Source organism: Rousettus aegyptiacus, unplaced genomic scaffold, assembly GCF_014176215.1.
Source record: "Rousettus aegyptiacus isolate mRouAeg1 unplaced genomic scaffold, mRouAeg1.p scaffold_m13_p_9, whole genome shotgun sequence".
Taxonomy (NCBI): Eukaryota; Metazoa; Chordata; class Mammalia; order Chiroptera; family Pteropodidae; genus Rousettus; species Rousettus aegyptiacus.
In genome coordinates, this window is record NW_023416312.1 from 24,813,385 (window position 1) to 24,831,562 (window position 18,178).

Below are 18,178 nucleotides of genomic sequence, written 5' to 3' on the forward strand. Positions count from 1 at the left end.
ATTTTTTTTAATTTGTTTTGAAACATTTACAACTTTTACAGAAAAGGTGGAAATACAATTCAGGAACTTATTTGAGAACCATTCGAGAGTAATTTGCTGGGCTAATGTCCCATCACCCTTAAATACTTTATTGTGTATTCCCAACAAACAAGGATATTGGTCTGTATAACCAAAATATACCCATATAAACCAGAACATTAACATTGATTCATTACTACTATCAGCAGTCCCTTAGAGCAAAAAGATCCAGCTCAAAATCATGCATTGCATTTAGTCGACATAGACTTTAGTTTCCTTCTGGAATAGTTTCTCATTCTGTGACTTTTATCACCTACACATTTTTGAAGATTACAGGCCAATTGTTTTTATTTCAATTTATATTTATCTGTTTCAGCATGGTAAGATTCAGGTTATGTGTCTGGAGGGAATACGATATAAGTGAGGCTTCATTTTTCTCAGTGCTTCCTTCATGTTTTGTTTAGTGGCCTTTTTTTCCATTTTTGAATCACCGTTGAGCACTTGAGTGTCATAGGCTTCTCCACTAACTTTTTCCCTTTGAGACTAAGTATTTTGTGGGGAGGGTGGTACTTTGAAACTGTATGCTGTTTCTCACCAGGCTTTCAATTTTCTCATTCATGTATAGTTGTATAAACTCATGGTTTCCTATTTAAGGGGTTATATAATTCATAACATTTATTTAGATGCTCCAGTTATCTCATTTGGCCAGTGGGAGCCTCTTCAAGCCAGTTTCTGTGTCATTTTAACATGTTACCATCATTCTTTGAGTGCTTGCATGCTTTCTGTCTAAAGATGTTTCAGGTTAATGTCATGTATTCACTCTCTACCCCAGTGCTGGAATCAGTCATTTCTCTAGGGACCCCTGATTCCTTTTACCGGAGAATAGTATTTAGAAGGGAAGATCTAGACACTAACTGTGCTCATCGCTACTGGCTGCTCACTAGATAGAATGAAGGAATATATGTGTGTACATCTACGTTTACATCTATATTTTATATATCCATACATAAACGTATATACCCATAGACACACACACACACAGGGGTGGATGGATTTAGACACCATGGGAGTCCTCTAATTCCAGTCCAGTATTACAAGGTTCATGCTAGTTTTTTCCTTTTCCATATTTGTAACTTCCTTCTCTGATCATGAAAAACCTGGCCCTCGTTATCTTTTAATATGTTGTCCTATTTAATTAATACTTGTGTAATCAATCACCTCTATACCACCATCCCTTTCTTTGTGTGGAAGGGCTCTTGCTCTCAGTCTATATATTTTATGTTCATTTATGCTGGGCCTTGCTCCACCCCACGGACACCCTCATTCTGTTTGAGTTGAATCATCACGCTGAGCTCTATCTACCCCATTGTTCCGATTTCCTTCACCTACTTGGCCTCTTAAGTCCCTACATAGGACTGCCTACTCCTCCCACATAGACATCTTCCTCACCCTGCTTGAGCTCTAACACCCTAGGCTAGGCAACCCTTTCACATAGAGTTTAAACACAATGTTAATAGACATAATAAGTGTCTTTAGGGATAACTTGGACAGCCCGCACAGGTAGTTCAGTGTAGCTGAAAGCTGCCTAAGGAGATAATAAAAAGGCATGAAACCAATAGAGGGAAAACACTGTCTTGAATATGCTGAGATAATACAGATGAAAGTGAATCTCTGAGACAGACTACCATAAAGGTGGGCACAGGACAAAGTAAAATCTGCCAAGAGTCAGGAGTCTGGATGTGTACCTCCCAGGATGAGCCCTGGGTGTAGGTGGTCACTTTTAATTTTCCTAAAAGTTAAAAGGGCTTCCTCCTAGTGTGGCAAGCTGCATGAGGGGTTTTTTCTTTGATTGGTTATGGTTTCGTTGAAAAATTAGAATTATTCTCCTGCTGCATTATTCTTATTGTCTGGAAGAAATCACATATAAACAAACTCACCTTCTACATTATACTGACATCATGCTATTTGTCAATTAAATATGAGCTAATTAAGGTTATAAAAACGTGTTATAACAGACTGTACTTATTTCTCTGGAAGATGTTACTAAGAGGTGTATATTTTCTTACTTTTCCTGCACATGTCCTGTTTATTCATAGAGTTCCTTTTTTCCTATTTGAACTTTTTTTTATTGAAATAAGTTCAAACTTAAAGAAGACTACAATCTTGGTTACCCTTCCCCAGATTCAATAATTAGCATATTACCATAGTTGTTATGTCATTCTCTCTGATAGGGTTTTTTTTTTTTTTTTAACTTTTGGAAAACAAGTTATAGATACCATATCTTTTTATAATACCTTAATGCTTTCTAAAAACAAAGACATTCTTTTAATATTACCATAGTATTAATTAAAATCAGAAAATTTAGCATTGATACGTTACTGTAATTTACAGGCTTTATTAATATTTTACCAGTTCTCCCAATAATGTTCAACATTTTCTGATAGAGGATCCAACTCAGGTTCATCATTGCATGATTAGTTGATCTGTCTATTTAATCTGGAACAGTTCCTTAGTTTTTGTCTTTTATGACCCTGATGGTTTTGAAGACACAGATAATTGTGATATCGAATGTGTCTGTGTTTATCTGTTTCCTAATGGTTATATATAGGTTGTATATATTTGACAATACTGCTCATCCTCTGTCTTTCTCAGCATCACCAGGAAGTACATGTCAGTCTGTCCTTTGTTGGTGACATTATCCCACATCATCTAATTGATGTTTGTCAGGTTTCTCCTCTGTAAAGTTATTCTGTTCTAAGATTCTGTAACTCTTTTTTTCCCTCATCAAATGTTTGCTTGTTTTATATCATTCATTGTAATTATTACCTGAATCAGATTTTTCTATGATGGCTGCAAAATGATCTTGATCATACTTTCTATATTTATTAGTTGGCATTCTACTATAAAATAGAGCTTTGCTGCCTCTCCTAGTTATTAGGTGTTAATCACTATTTGCTCATGGATTCTTAGTTTATCCATAACTTTCTGGCACATATTTAAAGCTCATATAGTACTTCTCTTTTCCAGTCCTGGAATCAGCCATTTCTCCTTTTAGTGAGAGGATATTTAGAAACCAAAATCTATATCAATTTCTGTATCTGTCTCTGTTAGGAAAAAAAAACATGGGTTGATATCATACTAATCTGACTTTGTCTTTCTCCATACCATGTTTTATCTATCTCTACATTAGTGAGAAATTGTTTTCCAGCCACATTGATAGGGACAGGGTTCAAACTTTAGCTACTTTAGTTTTTAAGTCTTGGATTCATCTGTACCTTCCCAAGTACCTGTTGTATTATCCTTAGCTCTTTAGGATTTTGTGGGCTACTAACTTACTTATAGGTACCCCCCTCTTCTCCCTTTTACTTCACAAGTGCCTCTTGGTTCAGCTAAGCCAACTTCTATACTACACCTTCAGTAATTTGCTGACATCTCCCTAGTGTTCTTTCATCTTTTGTTTGTATGTCCTTTTGAATTTATATATTTTAAATTAGTGGAGTTTATGAGTATGTTGCTGATAAATATAGTTGAGTAATTGGCTCAGATGATTTTAAAAGCTGTCTTGTATTTTCATTATCTCCTTTTTTTCCTTTTCTTATTTCTATGGGGACAGGATCAGTTCAAATACTAGAGTCTTAGCTAAGGTTTCTCTCAGTGATTTAATTTATTCCTTATTCCTTATCTATTGTATTATTTAGAATTTGTATTTTATATACTAGTATTTGAGTAACAGTTGTTGCTTTATGTATACAGATAGAACCTTCACAACTTTTTAAACATAACCCTCCCCAGAATCCTTGATCTTGTGATTTGAGCATAGTGCCACCAGATGGCGAGAGTGAGCTCTCGCCAAGCAACTCCAAACCGGAAATTTGAGGGTGCTTTTCTTTATTTTATAAAACAAAGTATAGTACCTAAATTTGAAATAGCCAACTTTGAAAATGTCAGTAATGACTGTATTGCTATAATTAAATCATAGACTTTGGACTCACAGATTTCAGTTCCAATCCTGATCTGTAAAACTGGGCTAATAACTTTTCTAGAATTACAGTGATTAAATGAGGCAATGTATGGAAAACCCTTAGCCTAGTGGCTAGTATTTAATCAGTATTCAACAAATAGTTTCTGTCACTATGTTTGATACACATACACTGTGCATATACTCTTTAAGAAAGGAAGCAGGGCTCTAAGAAAAGGAGGTAGTTATAAATTCTGTTTCTAGCTGTGTAACATTTTGGTAATCATTTAGTGTTTGTACACACGTGCATGTATTTTAAAGGGGAAAACCAAGATGGAATTAGTAGCTTTTTTTTTAGTCATTGGCTTTATCTCTTTGTTCATTCTGAATCTTTGCCTGCACTCAAATGCCTCCATTATGTTATGATTTACTGGTAAACTTAGAACTTCTATAGTCTTCTCTGTAGTAATTTAATCTCTTGTAATCTAAACTGTACTCAGGAGCTCCTGTGACCTTTCCTCACATGCATCAGGAAAATAGACTCTTGATTGGAACTGAGTAGTTAAAATGTATACTGCTTTAGCAAGAATTAATTGCTTTTCCTCTTGAGAGCTTCCCTTTTCCCAGCAGTTCAGTGTAATATCTTAAAATATGCCAATGTCTGTTAAAAGTATTTTGCGCCTGTTACTCATTTAAACCTTAAAACATCCCTGTGAAGGAATTACTATTAGTATCTGTATTTTAAAAATGTGGAAACTGGGGCACAGAGAGATTTAAGTCACTTGTCCAGGTACACATAGCTTAAACAGCAGTTCTAGGATTCAAATGCATGCGGTTGGCCTCCAGAGTTAGTACCGTTAACCTTTGTGTTATTGCTCATTGTTTTCTATACTTTTTAGTAGTCCGTTGTTATAATTAATTAGGCTTAGGTGTCTTTTAAAGACATCTAAGTGAATAACTAAAACCTTAACTATATCTGAAGGACAGGATTATGGGTGGTTTAAATTTTTTCTCTTATTTTCCATATTTTGTAAAATGAGCATGTATATAATTGGGGACCTAAAATCACTTAAGCTCACCTATATGAAAACTGAAATGGTCACTCGTGATCATTTTGTTCCGATCCCTCCGATAAATAAACTATAAATTTGGCAACATTAAATGATCTGCTTAGAATTCACTGTGTCCTTTTCGTAGAGCTCTTATTCCGTTTTTTTCTGCTCCTTTTTGTTTCCATCATTTGCTCAATTTATTTTTAAAATAAGACATCATCAGATATAGCATATGAATTGGTTTGTTTTTAAGAGTAATTTGGTGACATTCGTCAGAAGTCACGGACCTTTGCAGTTCTTTCTGCTTGTAGGACTTTTTCCTGATGAAGTAATTGTGAAGATTTGACTGCTGGGACCTTTAGTGTTAAAAAAAAAAAAAAGTTGGGAAAAACACCTAAATGTCCAATAATAGAGATTAAATTGGTATATCAGTAAAATGATGTAATGTCATTTTAATCAATTTAAAATGATAAAAGGGGTGACGTGTAAACAATCACAAATTTATGAAAATTTAATGTCTCATTTAGTTTACATTGTATGTCACTATCTTTTCAGAATAGGGAAAACTAACAATTTTAACACAAATGGAAGATTGTTTTGATAACATATTTCCAGGTTGTTTCTAGGACTGTAAAAATTAGCTTACCCTAAGGAAGTTGTAGTAACTTTCAGTTATCGTTAGTAATCAAAAAAAAAAAAAACTTTTACTTATTTATCAAGTGACATTTTAATCATAGGGCATTTATGTTGGAAATAATTTTTTTGTCAAAGTACTTTCTAAAAGTTGGTTCACTTAAATTTGAGTGGTAGCTAATGCCTGAGATTCTCTTTTTTGGTGGGGGAGGCATCTTTTCACTGTGATTTAAAAGAAACTCATCTTTTAATATTATCCAAAAAAGTTGTACAATTCTTTTTTTTTTATTATTTTTTTAACGTTTGCTTTTGAATATTCAGTTTTAGGTAACCACTAAACCTCTTTCAGTAAAACATACTAGATAATCCACAGTGCCAGGGAAGCAACAATAGAGAAGTTGGAAGGAAGAGCTTGTCAATCTTTTCTTTTTGTTATTTTTTATAAGAACTGCTTCCTTTTGAAGTTATGTTTTCAATCTTCAGTGGCCAAGGGGAAAGCCTGTTGATTTGAGGTCTCTGAGTAAGAGGAGACTGCTTCCTTTGTGTTCGGGTTGGCTAATTAAAGAGCTCTGGTTTATTTTGATTTATTTTATTTTTTTCAACCAATCCAAATCAGTTATGTCTCGTGAAGTTTGAGCCTATAATGCAACTGAATTGTTATTTTATACTAAAGTGGTCTTCAAAATATCAAAAGTAAAATATTATGAACACATGAATGGTGCTTATCTTAGTCTGTGTCTTTTTTCTTCTTACAGATAGCACAACAATAGAAAAATTAAGAGCTATTTGTTTAGACCATGCCAAACTTGGAGAAAGCAGCCTTAGTCCATCTCTTGACTCGCTTTTCTTTGGCCCTTCAGCCTCACAAGTGCTATACCTAACAGAGGTTCGTTTTTTTCTTTTGAATTTATTCCATGTTCTTTAAATTTGACCTCTTATGGTAATGTGAAGATCATAGATAACATTGTAATGAAATATCTTTGAAATGATCAAAAGAATTTCTTAGCAGTGATGATAGGAAAAAAGTATTTTAAAAACCTTTTAATACAGTCTTTCTCGTTTTTTCCCAGGTAGTCTATGCCTTGTTAATGCCTGCCGGTGCACCTTTGGCTGATGATTCCTCTGATTTTCAATTTCACTTCTTGAAAAGCGGTGGCCTACCCCTTGTTCTGAGTATGCTAACCAGAAATAACTTCCTACCAAATGCAGATATGGAAACTCGGAGGGGTGCCTACCTCAATGCTCTTAAAATAGCCAAATTGTTGCTAACTGCCATTGGCTATGGCCACGTTCGAGCTGTGGCAGAAGCTTTTCAGCCAGGTGTAGAAGGCGTGAATCCTATGACATCGGTAATGTAAACTTTAAAAAATCTTTTTATAATAATAGATGGTAATTTTTAAGGCTAAACTTCTCAGCAACTTTTAAGTGTAAAATTCAAAGTTAATTAGAAATGTTGCCAATTCCATTCCAGTGATACCACATTTTAGATCTTTTCTTTTCACCAACTATATACTCTTATTTGAGAGGATAGTTCTCCCTGCCCCCTTAAATCCTGTTGACTTTCAATTATTTTAAACTTAATAAAATTTCCATGTGAATCGCTTACTAGCTCATATTTGGCAGATATGAAAGACACAAGTGGTAATTTTTTAAGAAGATGTAATTGATTTAGCCTTTTGCCAGCCTCTTCTCACTTTAACAAGCTGAATTTCCATTTCTGAACTTACTCTGACTCCATCTTTACCTTGGTGGTGTCCTTGATCTACAGAAGTTCTCAAGACAAGTCAGAATTCAATGCCTATTTGTGAGAGATCATACTATGCATTTAATTCTGACTAAAGTTTGAGTTCTTTTATATGCATTATAAGTAATGGTTTACTATGTTACGGTAGAAGTTAAGAGCTTTAGTGATATAGATTTTCTTTTTTAGAAATGGCTTAGGTTTTAATCAGGGAGACTGGAATGTTAATTAGCTATGTGATACAATATCACATAATTGTGATGATAACCCTTATAAGTGTTTTAAGTGTGAAAGATACTGTGATTGTATTTAAAATAAATAGCACCCTCCCCTACCCCCCACCACCCATTTTTTAAAAGTAGTTGCTAAAATAGTTACAGGTGAAATTATATGAAAACCAGAATTTGCTTGAAAATAATCCTGGGGTGAGGAAGGGATGGAAAGTAAGGGTGCTTGTTAGATACATCTTTTGGTCCTTTTTTCACAGTTGTTGAAGCTGGGCAGTGAGTACATGGGAGTTCGTAATACTATTCACTTCACTTGCGTATATATTAGAAATAGTCCTTTAAAAAGGATTTTCAAAATGACTTAAACCCTATATTTTGTAATTGGGGTTCCATGTTTGTTAGAATTTAAAAAGTCATTATTGTTAAGATAAAAACAGATTCTTATCATGATCCCTGGCACAGGTGCTTAATGAAGTACACAGAAAACAATTAGATACTTCCCTCTTTAACTTTTCTTCAATATTTATTCAGAAAATGTGCTATTGTGGAAATAAAGGTATGTAATTAGCCTCTAACCTCAAGAAGCTCACACTTAGTAGAGAGCTAAAGGTAAATTAGTAAAACAGATCTGTCTTAAATACTATTGTAAAAATACAGTTGATTATTGAACTACATGGGGGTCGTTCACGGGTACGTAGAAAATTTGTGTATAGCTTAAGTCGGCCCAACACATCTACCAGTTCCCAACCACAGACTGAAAATACTTTTTGTCCCCCTACCCACCCTCCATTGTGAGCACACAGCGAGAAGATAATCATCTGCAAGCCATGAAGAAAACTCTCATGAGAACCTGACTGTGGTGACACTCCAGCCTCAGACTTTCAGTCTTCAAAACTGAGAGAAAATAAATTTCTACTTTATACATACCACTGCACCCCACACCACTCCCCAGAAAATAATATAACTGTTTTCAATCCATGGTTGGTTGAATCTGTGGATGTGATATCCAGGACTACAGAGGGCCAACTGTTTATTGGGGGAAAAAAATCTGAATATAAGTGGATGCATATAAGGTGTTTAAAGGTCAGCTGTACTTACAATATAGAGAAGGGGAATTAAATTGAAAAAGAGTAAAATTGGCCAGGCTAATAACTACTTAAAAAATAAATTTTTTTTTTATGGATTTAAAAACTTGAGTATACTATTAAGTAAAACACTGATACTTTTAGTACATTTATACTTTTATTCTCTTACTGATATTTCTTAATTTTTCTCCTTTTTAAAGAACAATTTGATGGCCAGTGGGAATGGGAGCAGGGTCTTCCAGGAGCGTGTATATAAAAGATGTGGTGTACCTTAACTGAGGCTCTAGTTAGGGTTGGAACTTATCGGTTCAGTTTCTCACTTACTCCTACAAAGTTTTGCTGAACCCAGATGTAGAGACACAAGTTGGATTGATCTAAAATGGGGGTTTGCAGAGGGATATGCAGCATTCTAATGCACAAGAAAAAGAGGAAGCCCGCATTGTTGGCAATGTGAAGTACTTTTTGTGTAAGTCACTACAGGTTCTGCTGCAATGCATATATGGAAGGAGGTCATCCTGAGGGAGTGGTGATGGGTGAGGAACAGATGTCTGGTCTGGTCGTGTGCAAATTATTTACTCCAAGTAAAATGGTTGCCCTTTTTCAGGTCAGTCAAGTTACTCATGATCAAGCAGTGGTGCTACAAAGTGCCCTTCAGAGCATTCCTAATCCATCATCTGAATGCATGCTTAGAAATGTGTCAATTCGTCTTGCTCAGCAAATATCTGATGAGGTTAGTATTAAATTTTCAAAGCTCTGGAATGTTTATTTCTTTATACTTTTGACCCTCTATTAATTTAGGAATAACCTTGATCTCGATTTAGGGCTTAATTTTCTTAGGCTCACTCACTTAACGTGAATTTTATGTAACATTTATTGGTATTTTCAGGTTTTAATCCTCTTTCTGTACAACAAACAGCATCCTTTTAAAGTGTATAATTCAATGAATTTTGATATGCATATACGTGTGAAATCACCCTCAAGACACAGAACATTTCTACCACTTTTTCTGTGTGCACTTTTGCAGTCCATTCTTCCCTCCACCCCTCACCCTAGGTAACCACTGATCTTTTGAGACTGTATACTAGTTTTCATTTTCTAGGATTTTATAGAAGTGGAATCCCACACTGTATGTTCTTTTACGTCTCACTTCTTTGGCTCAGAATAACGACTGAGAATTATGAGTGCTTTGCAAACTTTTAGTCAGTTCTTTTTTATTTCCGAATAGTATCCTATGATGAATATTTCACATTGCATTTATCCATATACTTGGTGAAGGACATTTGAATTGTTTTACTTTTTGATTGTGAGTAAAGCTCTTGGGAACATTCTGTACAGTGTTTGTGTAGACAGAGGTTTTTATTTATCTTGGGTAAAAATACTAGGAGTACAATGTTTAGCTCTCCTTCGTAGTCCTTTTAAGATTCTTTCGAAAGTAGTATAGGGCCAGATAATAACTTGGAATACATACTTTGCAATATTGCTGTTAAACAAAAAAATGGGACAAAGGCAACTTGGGAACCTAAAGACAATGGTGCTGCTTCACGGCCATTCCAATTCTCTTACAAGGAGAAACATTTTTGCTTCTCTAGTGGTTATTCCTCTTTGATACTCTTTCAACAGTTGTAATTACTCATCTTGCAGGCTTCAAGATATATGCCTGATATTTGCGTAATTAGAGCTATACAAAAAATTATCTGGGCATCAGGATGTGGAGCATTACAGCTAGTATTTAGCCCAAATGAAGAAATCACTAAAATTTATGAGAAGGTAAGAATTATCACAGAAATATATTCCTTTCAAGTAAATGGTGTTTAATTGTGCATGAAGCTGAAGTTAGCCTTAAAATTCTAATCATTTGCATCTTAATAGGATGAAAGTTAAATGGTGAGAATACAGTAAAATTGTACTCTGAAAATAAAGTACTTTAGAATCCTGCCATGAGACTGCCTTTTTTTGTTGTTTGTTTGTTTTTTAATAAAACTATCTTTTCTACTTCTCACCTGGGTCAGATATAATCTGATTGTCTGACATAATGTACCTGCCCTTGATAGCCACTTCTGCACATTTAGAACGGAAAATTAGGTTATAAGAATTTCTCTGACTCAGTAGATCTTCCCTTTTATGGCCAGCATAACCCTGATTTGCTTGGTATGTGTGTTGGTGTCCTGTAGTATCTGCCTGGTACAGTGCTGGGTATTCATTCAGCTAATACTTGAATACTTGTTTTTTGTTTTGTTTTTTGTTTTTAGGCATGTACTCATTATTAATTTTGATAAAGTCAGATTAGAATTTATTAGCTACCTACCCAAGCATCTTATAGATTGTAAAACCTTCCTTAACTGTTGTCTGACAATTGCTTTTGAATTGAATGGCACTATAAGCTACATAATGGAACTAGTCAGAAGTACCTAATTATAGTAGGCCATAATAGTTCTTGAGAAAGGAAAGGTTGTTGGTACAAAAGTATGCAACTTAAAGTTCTCTAGAACCCTGGAGGACAAAGGAACAGGTGATAGACTCAGTGTGTTCCTTCAGCCCTCTTCAGCAAGTAGCAAAATACTAGAACTGGACTTCATTGTCTATTACAGTCATTTCCATAACTATTCCTTTCCAAAGGGGCCTCAAGAGTTGCAAATAAAGAGGCTGAGGCCAAATGATTTAAGTGAGTAGGTAAGTTTTAAGCACTAACTTGAAGTTGTATGAGCTTTTTCTTAAATGCATTTTAAGTAATTTGCCCCTATCATTTTACAGACCAATGCAGGCAGTGAGCTGGACTTAGAAGACGAACAGGTTTGCTGTGAAGCGTTGGAAGTGATGACTTTATGTTTTGCCTTGATTCCAACAGCCTTAGATGCTCTTAGTAAAGAAAAGGCTTGGCAGACATTCATTATTGACTTACTATTGCACTGTCACAGCAAGTAAGTATCTATTTTAATCATTATAAGAAACTTGTTTTTCTTTTTATAAGCAAAAATCGATTATTTATGCTGGCAGAATTTATCCCAGGAACCAAATATTTATTGTGTCTATAGCACATTAGTTAGGAAAACTTTAACCATGTTTTGCCTAAATCTAAATTTGTTTGGTTTTAGTCTGTGCAAAATGCCAGCGTTAATTCTCGAGGTAAAATTAATTTTCCTCCAATTTCAGAATTTAGTTTTACCTAACAGATATATATATATTTTAGCCCATTTTAAAAATCTAGTGTACAAGATTTAAATCAAATCGGACATTTGTCTCCTGTCTTGGATACTTTGCTGTCAGGGTTTTGCGTTTTGGTTTTGGGGGGTTTTTTAGTGAGGTGGTTAATTCAGTATAAATTCACAAGGCATTGGTATGGTAAGAACTTTTGTATTTTATACTGAGAAATAATGATCAACTATAAAGCCCTCATTTTCATTTAAGAGGTTTTAATCAATATTAATTTTGTTTGGGGCTTTTTGTGTGAGTTGGTCAGATTTGTAGAAATTGTTGGTTTCCATCCTCTTATGTCAATTTAATCCTGACCTTCATGAAGTAACTTGTTAAACTCAAGCTCTGATTATTTTACTGTTATATATCATTAATCTGTCTTACATATATTTTGTGAAATGACAGAAAATGTTCTCTTTGTTCTGTTACATGCTATTCAACAATGACAAATTACTGATGAAAAAGTTAATATAAAGTCAAAATAAGCAATTTGATAAAATGAAGACTAGTGATAAAGCTTTTTTTTTTTTTTTTAATGCCTGCATGACATAATGGAGTATGTTCAATTTACTCACTCCAGAGGATGATACAAAGTGATTTAATGGGTCTCAAGTGGGAAGGTGTACTATTCTTGAAGTCCTTGGTAATTTCCTTTAAGACATCTAGTCAAGCCTCTTCAGAAAGTCCTTTGACAGGATCCTCCCAAATAAGGTTGAGCTTGCTATGTCCTTGAGGAGACTTTATCATTGTTAGACAACTCTGTATGTTAAGAAAGGTAAACTAGTTGATTAAGTCTAATTCCATGAAATAATGCATTGGGCGGAGGGAGGAGTAGAGAGAAGATGATTAGCCAACAGTTTGAATAAAGTCAAATCTAGAGGTAGTAAATATCTTAACTCTTATGTTGATTATATTTTAGACTAAATTAGGAAAATTGGCAGTTAGAAAATAGTCTCAGGAATGTAAAGTACAGCACAGGGAATATAGTCAGTAATACTGTAATAACTATGATGCCAGGTGGATATTAGACTTATGGGGGGTCATCTCGAAAGCTACATAAATGTCTAACCACTATGCTGTACACTTGAAACTAATATAATATTGAATGCCGACTGTAATTGAAAAAAATTTTTAAGCATTAAAAAAACTTACTAGTTAAAGAAATTCTAAAATTAAAAAAAAAACTGAATTAAGAACTTATGTCACTTCTTGGCTTACTAAGTACTAAGGAAATTAGTTTAACAGGTTTTCTGCCTTCTACCCTATATGAAAATTACCCCTTCTAGGAAGTTAGAACTATTTTACTCTCCTCCTCCCTGAAGCTTACTTACAAAAAGTAAAGTACTGTTGACAATAGTATTTCATCGCATTATGCCTCTGTTACCTTATTTTCAACAAAAATAGGCGTCTTCTAAGTTTAAGATCTTTTTGAGCTTTAGGTATCTATCTGATTTTCTTCTCTAGTACTGACTCTCACCCTCCCCTGAAGTTTTTATTTTATAAATATCTTTGAGTACCTATTACAGGTTCAAAAATTTTTCAGTTTGAAATAATTTGACAGCAAGCCTGACCTGAACATTATTTGTTGGCATTACTTTTCTAAAATTTGATCCCCAGACACATTTGGCCTCAAAAGCTTCAGAATAAAGGATTGTGGGCCTACATACACAAGGCTGCCTACCCTTCAGGTAGAGTTTATAATTGAGTAATCATATTATTAACCAGTATAGCTAATTAAAAAGCTTTTCCAACATAATTTTCTCATGTAATTCTATAGCAGTTCAGAGGTAGACTTTGCTGATGAGGGCCTAAGACTGAACTAAAATGACAAAGTTCTCTTGCGTTCCAACTTATTTCTGCCACGTAGTTTGTCTCTGTATAATTCTAATCTACTAGCAAATTATGAGGGTTCCTACTATGTACTCAACAGTGAGAGTCTAAAGTCAAATAAGGTAGTAGTTGTACTCGAGGAACCTTGAGACAAACATTAATTAGTGTCATAAAAGGGAAGTAACTTTGGGAATTGGAAGAATTTACTTTTACCTGGAAGGAGCAGAAGTGAGGGTTCTTTACAGAACATAGCATGTCGGCTGATGTTTAAGTAAGATGTGTGCATAAAACTGGAAAATGGGCATTGGCACTGCTCTTGCTTTCTCTCACTCTTGCTCCCCATTGTATTGTTTTTATTTCCTGTATTTTTGGAGTCTATATACTTTTCTCCATACTGCTCCTACCCTCTTTAAGCAACCAGCACCCATTGCCTGCACAATTGCAGTATACAGTATACTTAATCTTCCCACACCTAGTGCTCCTCTACTGGGGTGTTACTCTAATCCGTTGACAACACTGCACACAGAGTGATCTTTGCAAAATATGATCGTGATGTTTTCTTGCTTATAATCTTTCCATTGCCTTTTAATTTAGTCTGAACATTTAGATTTGGTTTATAAGCACTCCACAATTTGGCCCTTGCTTCTATTTTTAAGTTTCAACTTAAATACCACATTTTCAATTTAAATACCAGATTGTCCAGTAAGTTTTCCTTATCCCTAGGCTCAGAAGGTCTCCTAGGCCTCTGTTCCTATCAGATGAGGTCTGCTTCCACATCATAACACTGACCTTATTTTATTGTAATCACTCTCAGATGGACTTAAATTCCTTTTAGGTAGGTATGTTTTTTGCAGCTCTCTCTAGCACCTGTTGCTTTATATATACCCTGCCTGTTTAACTCATTTATGTTACCTCTCTGATCCATGGAGGTATTTGAGTTTACCACTTCTGGCATAGTGCTTTCAGGGCAGAGCTAAGTAGTCTAGTTTGATGTAATATGGTAGTCAGTCTCATTGGTAAATAATTTATCAGGTACGTATTTGGTACCAGACACTCATATTCTAGCTATTGGGGATATAGCAGTAAACAAAACAGACTAAATGTCAGCCTTCTTAAAGTCTGCATACTAAAGGGGTTGAGGAATGGGAATGGAAGACATATAATATGTTAGATAGTAATTAATTGTATGGAGAGAAATAAAGCAGGAAAGGGGATAAGGAGTTTAGGAGAAGTCAGTGGAGTTCGATTTTATGTAGGCTTACCTCTATTGATGGCATTTTGCTTTATTGAGCTCCACAGATGTTGCATTTTTTATACATTGAAGGCAAGATTATCCATCAGTAAAAAGATCATGACTCACTTTATTATGATCTAGAACCAAACTTGCAGCATCTCTGAGGTGTACCTGTATAGGATACTATACATCAGAGAAGGCTTCCCTAAAAAGGTGACCATTAAATAAAGCTCTGAAAGAGTAAGGTAGTAGTGATCCATGTAGATAATGGGAGAAGTTTGTTTTAAGCATAGGAGCAACAGGTATAAATGTCCTGAGGCAGGAACATGCCTGACATACATGTTAAAGAACAGCAGGGAGACCAGTGTGGTTGGAGCTTTGGTGAGGGCTGAGGACTCTAGTTGTAGAAGGGTAGGGTCAGACAGGTAACAAGCAGCCTGTAAGGATTTTATGGATCATTGGAAGGACGTTGACTTTTACCCTAAGTGAGATGGGACTCCATTGAAGGATTTTGAGCAGAGGAATGATATGCTCTAAGTTAGCATTTTTAAGTTTATTCTGATTGCTCTGTTGAGAATAAGTATAGCGTGGCAGGAAAGGAGTTAGACTTTTTCATTAATCCAAATAAAAGAAGATTGTGGCTGGAAGTATGACAGTAGAAATGATAAGTGATCAGATTTTGAATATGTTGTGAAGATAAGGACAACAGATTTTGTCGATAGACACAGGTTTCTTTTAAAGCATTACAGGTTTCATCAGAAACTGACAGGCACCAACTTTATAGAACCCTACTCTAATTAGGTTATATACCTAACTTAATAAATGAACTAGGGCAGCATGAATAACATACCTTTGAAAACCTGATGGAAATTATGGATCTTCTCCAAAAAAACAACAAAAAACAAAACAAAAAACGGGTACTCCCGACTTCAGTTAACTTAGGTTCCACCAAATTCAACCCATGGAGCTTCTAAAAGTACTCTGATTTATTGGATCATGCATGGGTTTTATCACTCTAAACCTAAAATCTTCCAGGAGGAGTGAGGTTAAAACATAGACCGTATGCTCTCAAGTTCTTTACATTCAATTATAAATTTGGTTCTAAGCCCTCTATCAGCTAGCACAAAGACTAAAATAGTTATTCACAAAATGTCTGTAAGATACACAAATGCTTAGGAGATATTTATTATCTTCTGTATGTCATATATTGTTCTAGGTGTCAGAAACTCTAGCATCAACTGAAAGAGCTTACTTTCTAATGGAGACATACCACCATCTTGTATACAAACAGTATTTATACATTTGATAACTGGTTCTTAGCACCAACTATCCGCTAGGTACTCTTCTAGGTTCTGGAGGCACAGGAGACTAAATAGATGAGGTCTCTGCTCTCTTAAAGCATTTATTCTAGTGCGATCTTATATAGTATGTATTTACAAAAAAAAAAAAAAAAATCCACAATAGTTAGAAATGATCAGTATTGGAACCAGAGACAGTTTTTTTTCCATAGGTCATCAAGGAGAGAATATTACATAATACAGTAGTTGTTAATATTTAGTGCACAGTAGAATCACATGAAGGATTTGTGAAAACACAGGTTGCTGGGCCCCACCTCCAGTATTTCTGACTCAAGATTTCTGGGATAGGGCCTGAGAATTTGCATTTCTAACAGTTCCCTAATGATGTTCTTGCTGCTGATTTGGGGACCATGGTTTGGGAGCTACTGATAAAATTCCGTTGTAATTACAACAGATTTCCTATAGAGTTGTTCTTCTCCAAAGCACAGTTGAATCATAAAGTTCTGTGGGAGGCCAAAAAGATAATGTAAGGCTCACTGTGTAGAGCATCTTATATTTAGAGGAGCATTTCTAGTCTTTTCCAAGAAAGGAGTATTATAAAACATATCCCTCAAACTCTTCAGTGACAATTCGAGGTTGTAGTTTTTGACACTCGCCCTAAATTAACCTATAATATGTTGCTGGCTTAAAGGGGTATTACCTTGTATCTTTGTAATTTTATTTTTAATTTACTTATTTCTTATTCCCCACCCTCCAGGAGAGACCAGTGTTGTAATCTTTCTTCATTTTTTTTCCCCATGAAAATAATATATTAAATGTAAACCATTTTTATTTCAGAACTGTTCGCCAGGTGGCACAGGAGCAGTTCTTTTTAATGTGCACCAGATGTTGCATGGGACACAGACCTCTACTTTTCTTCATTACTCTGCTCTTTACCGTTTTGGGGGTGAGACATTTTTTAAATATGTTTATCAATGTGGTTTGTTCTTTAAACAAAGGACATTCAGGAATTTATGGTTGTAGCTTTTTTTTTTTAAAGTTAACAGTCTATATTTATTTAATAAAATATTAGTAATTTTCTATACTATTTTAGTCATCTGCTCTAGTTAACTGAGTTTTTAAAAAATGGTTCTGAGCATGGGCATGTAAATTCATATTATTCTACTTTATTGTTTCAGAGCACAGCCAGAGAGAGAGCTAAACACTCAGGCGACTATTTCACTCTTTTAAGGCACCTTCTTAATTACGCTTACAATAGTAATATTAATATACCCAATGCTGAAGTTCTTCTCAATAACGAAATTGATTGGCTTAAAAGAATTAGGGTAAGTTGCATTTAATACCGTATTTACTGTATTGATAGAGTGGTTTATTAATAGTTTACAGTTTTGAGCATTTTGGTTAAATGAAAAATATCAAAGAATAATAAAAGGGACCAAAGAATATGCTCTGCATTGTTGGATATTACTAACTCATGAATCATTGAATGAATGCATAACTAGTTTTATAAAATGCTTTGTAGTACTTGAGATTTGGAATACTGATTTTCAACTTTCATTATAGAATATCAGGCCTTTTGGCAAATTTTTATCTTTTACAAAGCATTCTCAAATTGTTTAAAAAAAAAATGAGTCAGGTAGACTACCGCTTAATTTAACTCCTGATCGTAACACCTGATACTTTTTTCTTTGGATTGTATGAGAATTTATTTCTGAAGAAATTTGTAGCTTTTTTCACCCTTCGGATTATTAGCATTTCTCCGGTAGTTTGTAAAGCCGACTTCTAGAAAGTTCTGAAGAGAAATTGCTTAGAATGGAAAGGTTTGGGGGTGGGGATTTCCTCATGCTTATCCAGCCTCCTCATTCTGGCTCCTTCCTCCCTTTCTACCTCTCTTTCCTAAGTTAGGTATT

At 34.8% G+C, this 18,178-nt stretch overlaps 1 protein-coding gene across 5 annotated transcripts in view; it reads left to right on the forward strand.

The window, feature by feature from the left end:
* The window catches only part of USP9X (ubiquitin specific peptidase 9 X-linked), a 119,584-nt gene that overhangs the window by 73,742 nt on the left and 27,664 nt on the right, over positions 1-18,178 (forward strand). For all 5 annotated transcript variants that reach the window (XM_036227205.1, XM_016156567.2, XM_016156566.2 and 2 more), the window contains 7 exons: positions 6,417-6,547; positions 6,732-7,010; positions 9,319-9,444; positions 10,356-10,481; positions 11,466-11,632; positions 17,106-17,214; positions 17,447-17,593. In XM_036227205.1, coding sequence (XP_036083098.1) covers positions 6,417-6,547; positions 6,732-7,010; positions 9,319-9,444; positions 10,356-10,481; positions 11,466-11,632; positions 17,106-17,214; positions 17,447-17,593 — 1,085 coding nt within the window. The remainder of the gene's footprint in view (positions 1-6,416; positions 6,548-6,731; positions 7,011-9,318; positions 9,445-10,355; positions 10,482-11,465; positions 11,633-17,105; positions 17,215-17,446; positions 17,594-18,178) is intronic.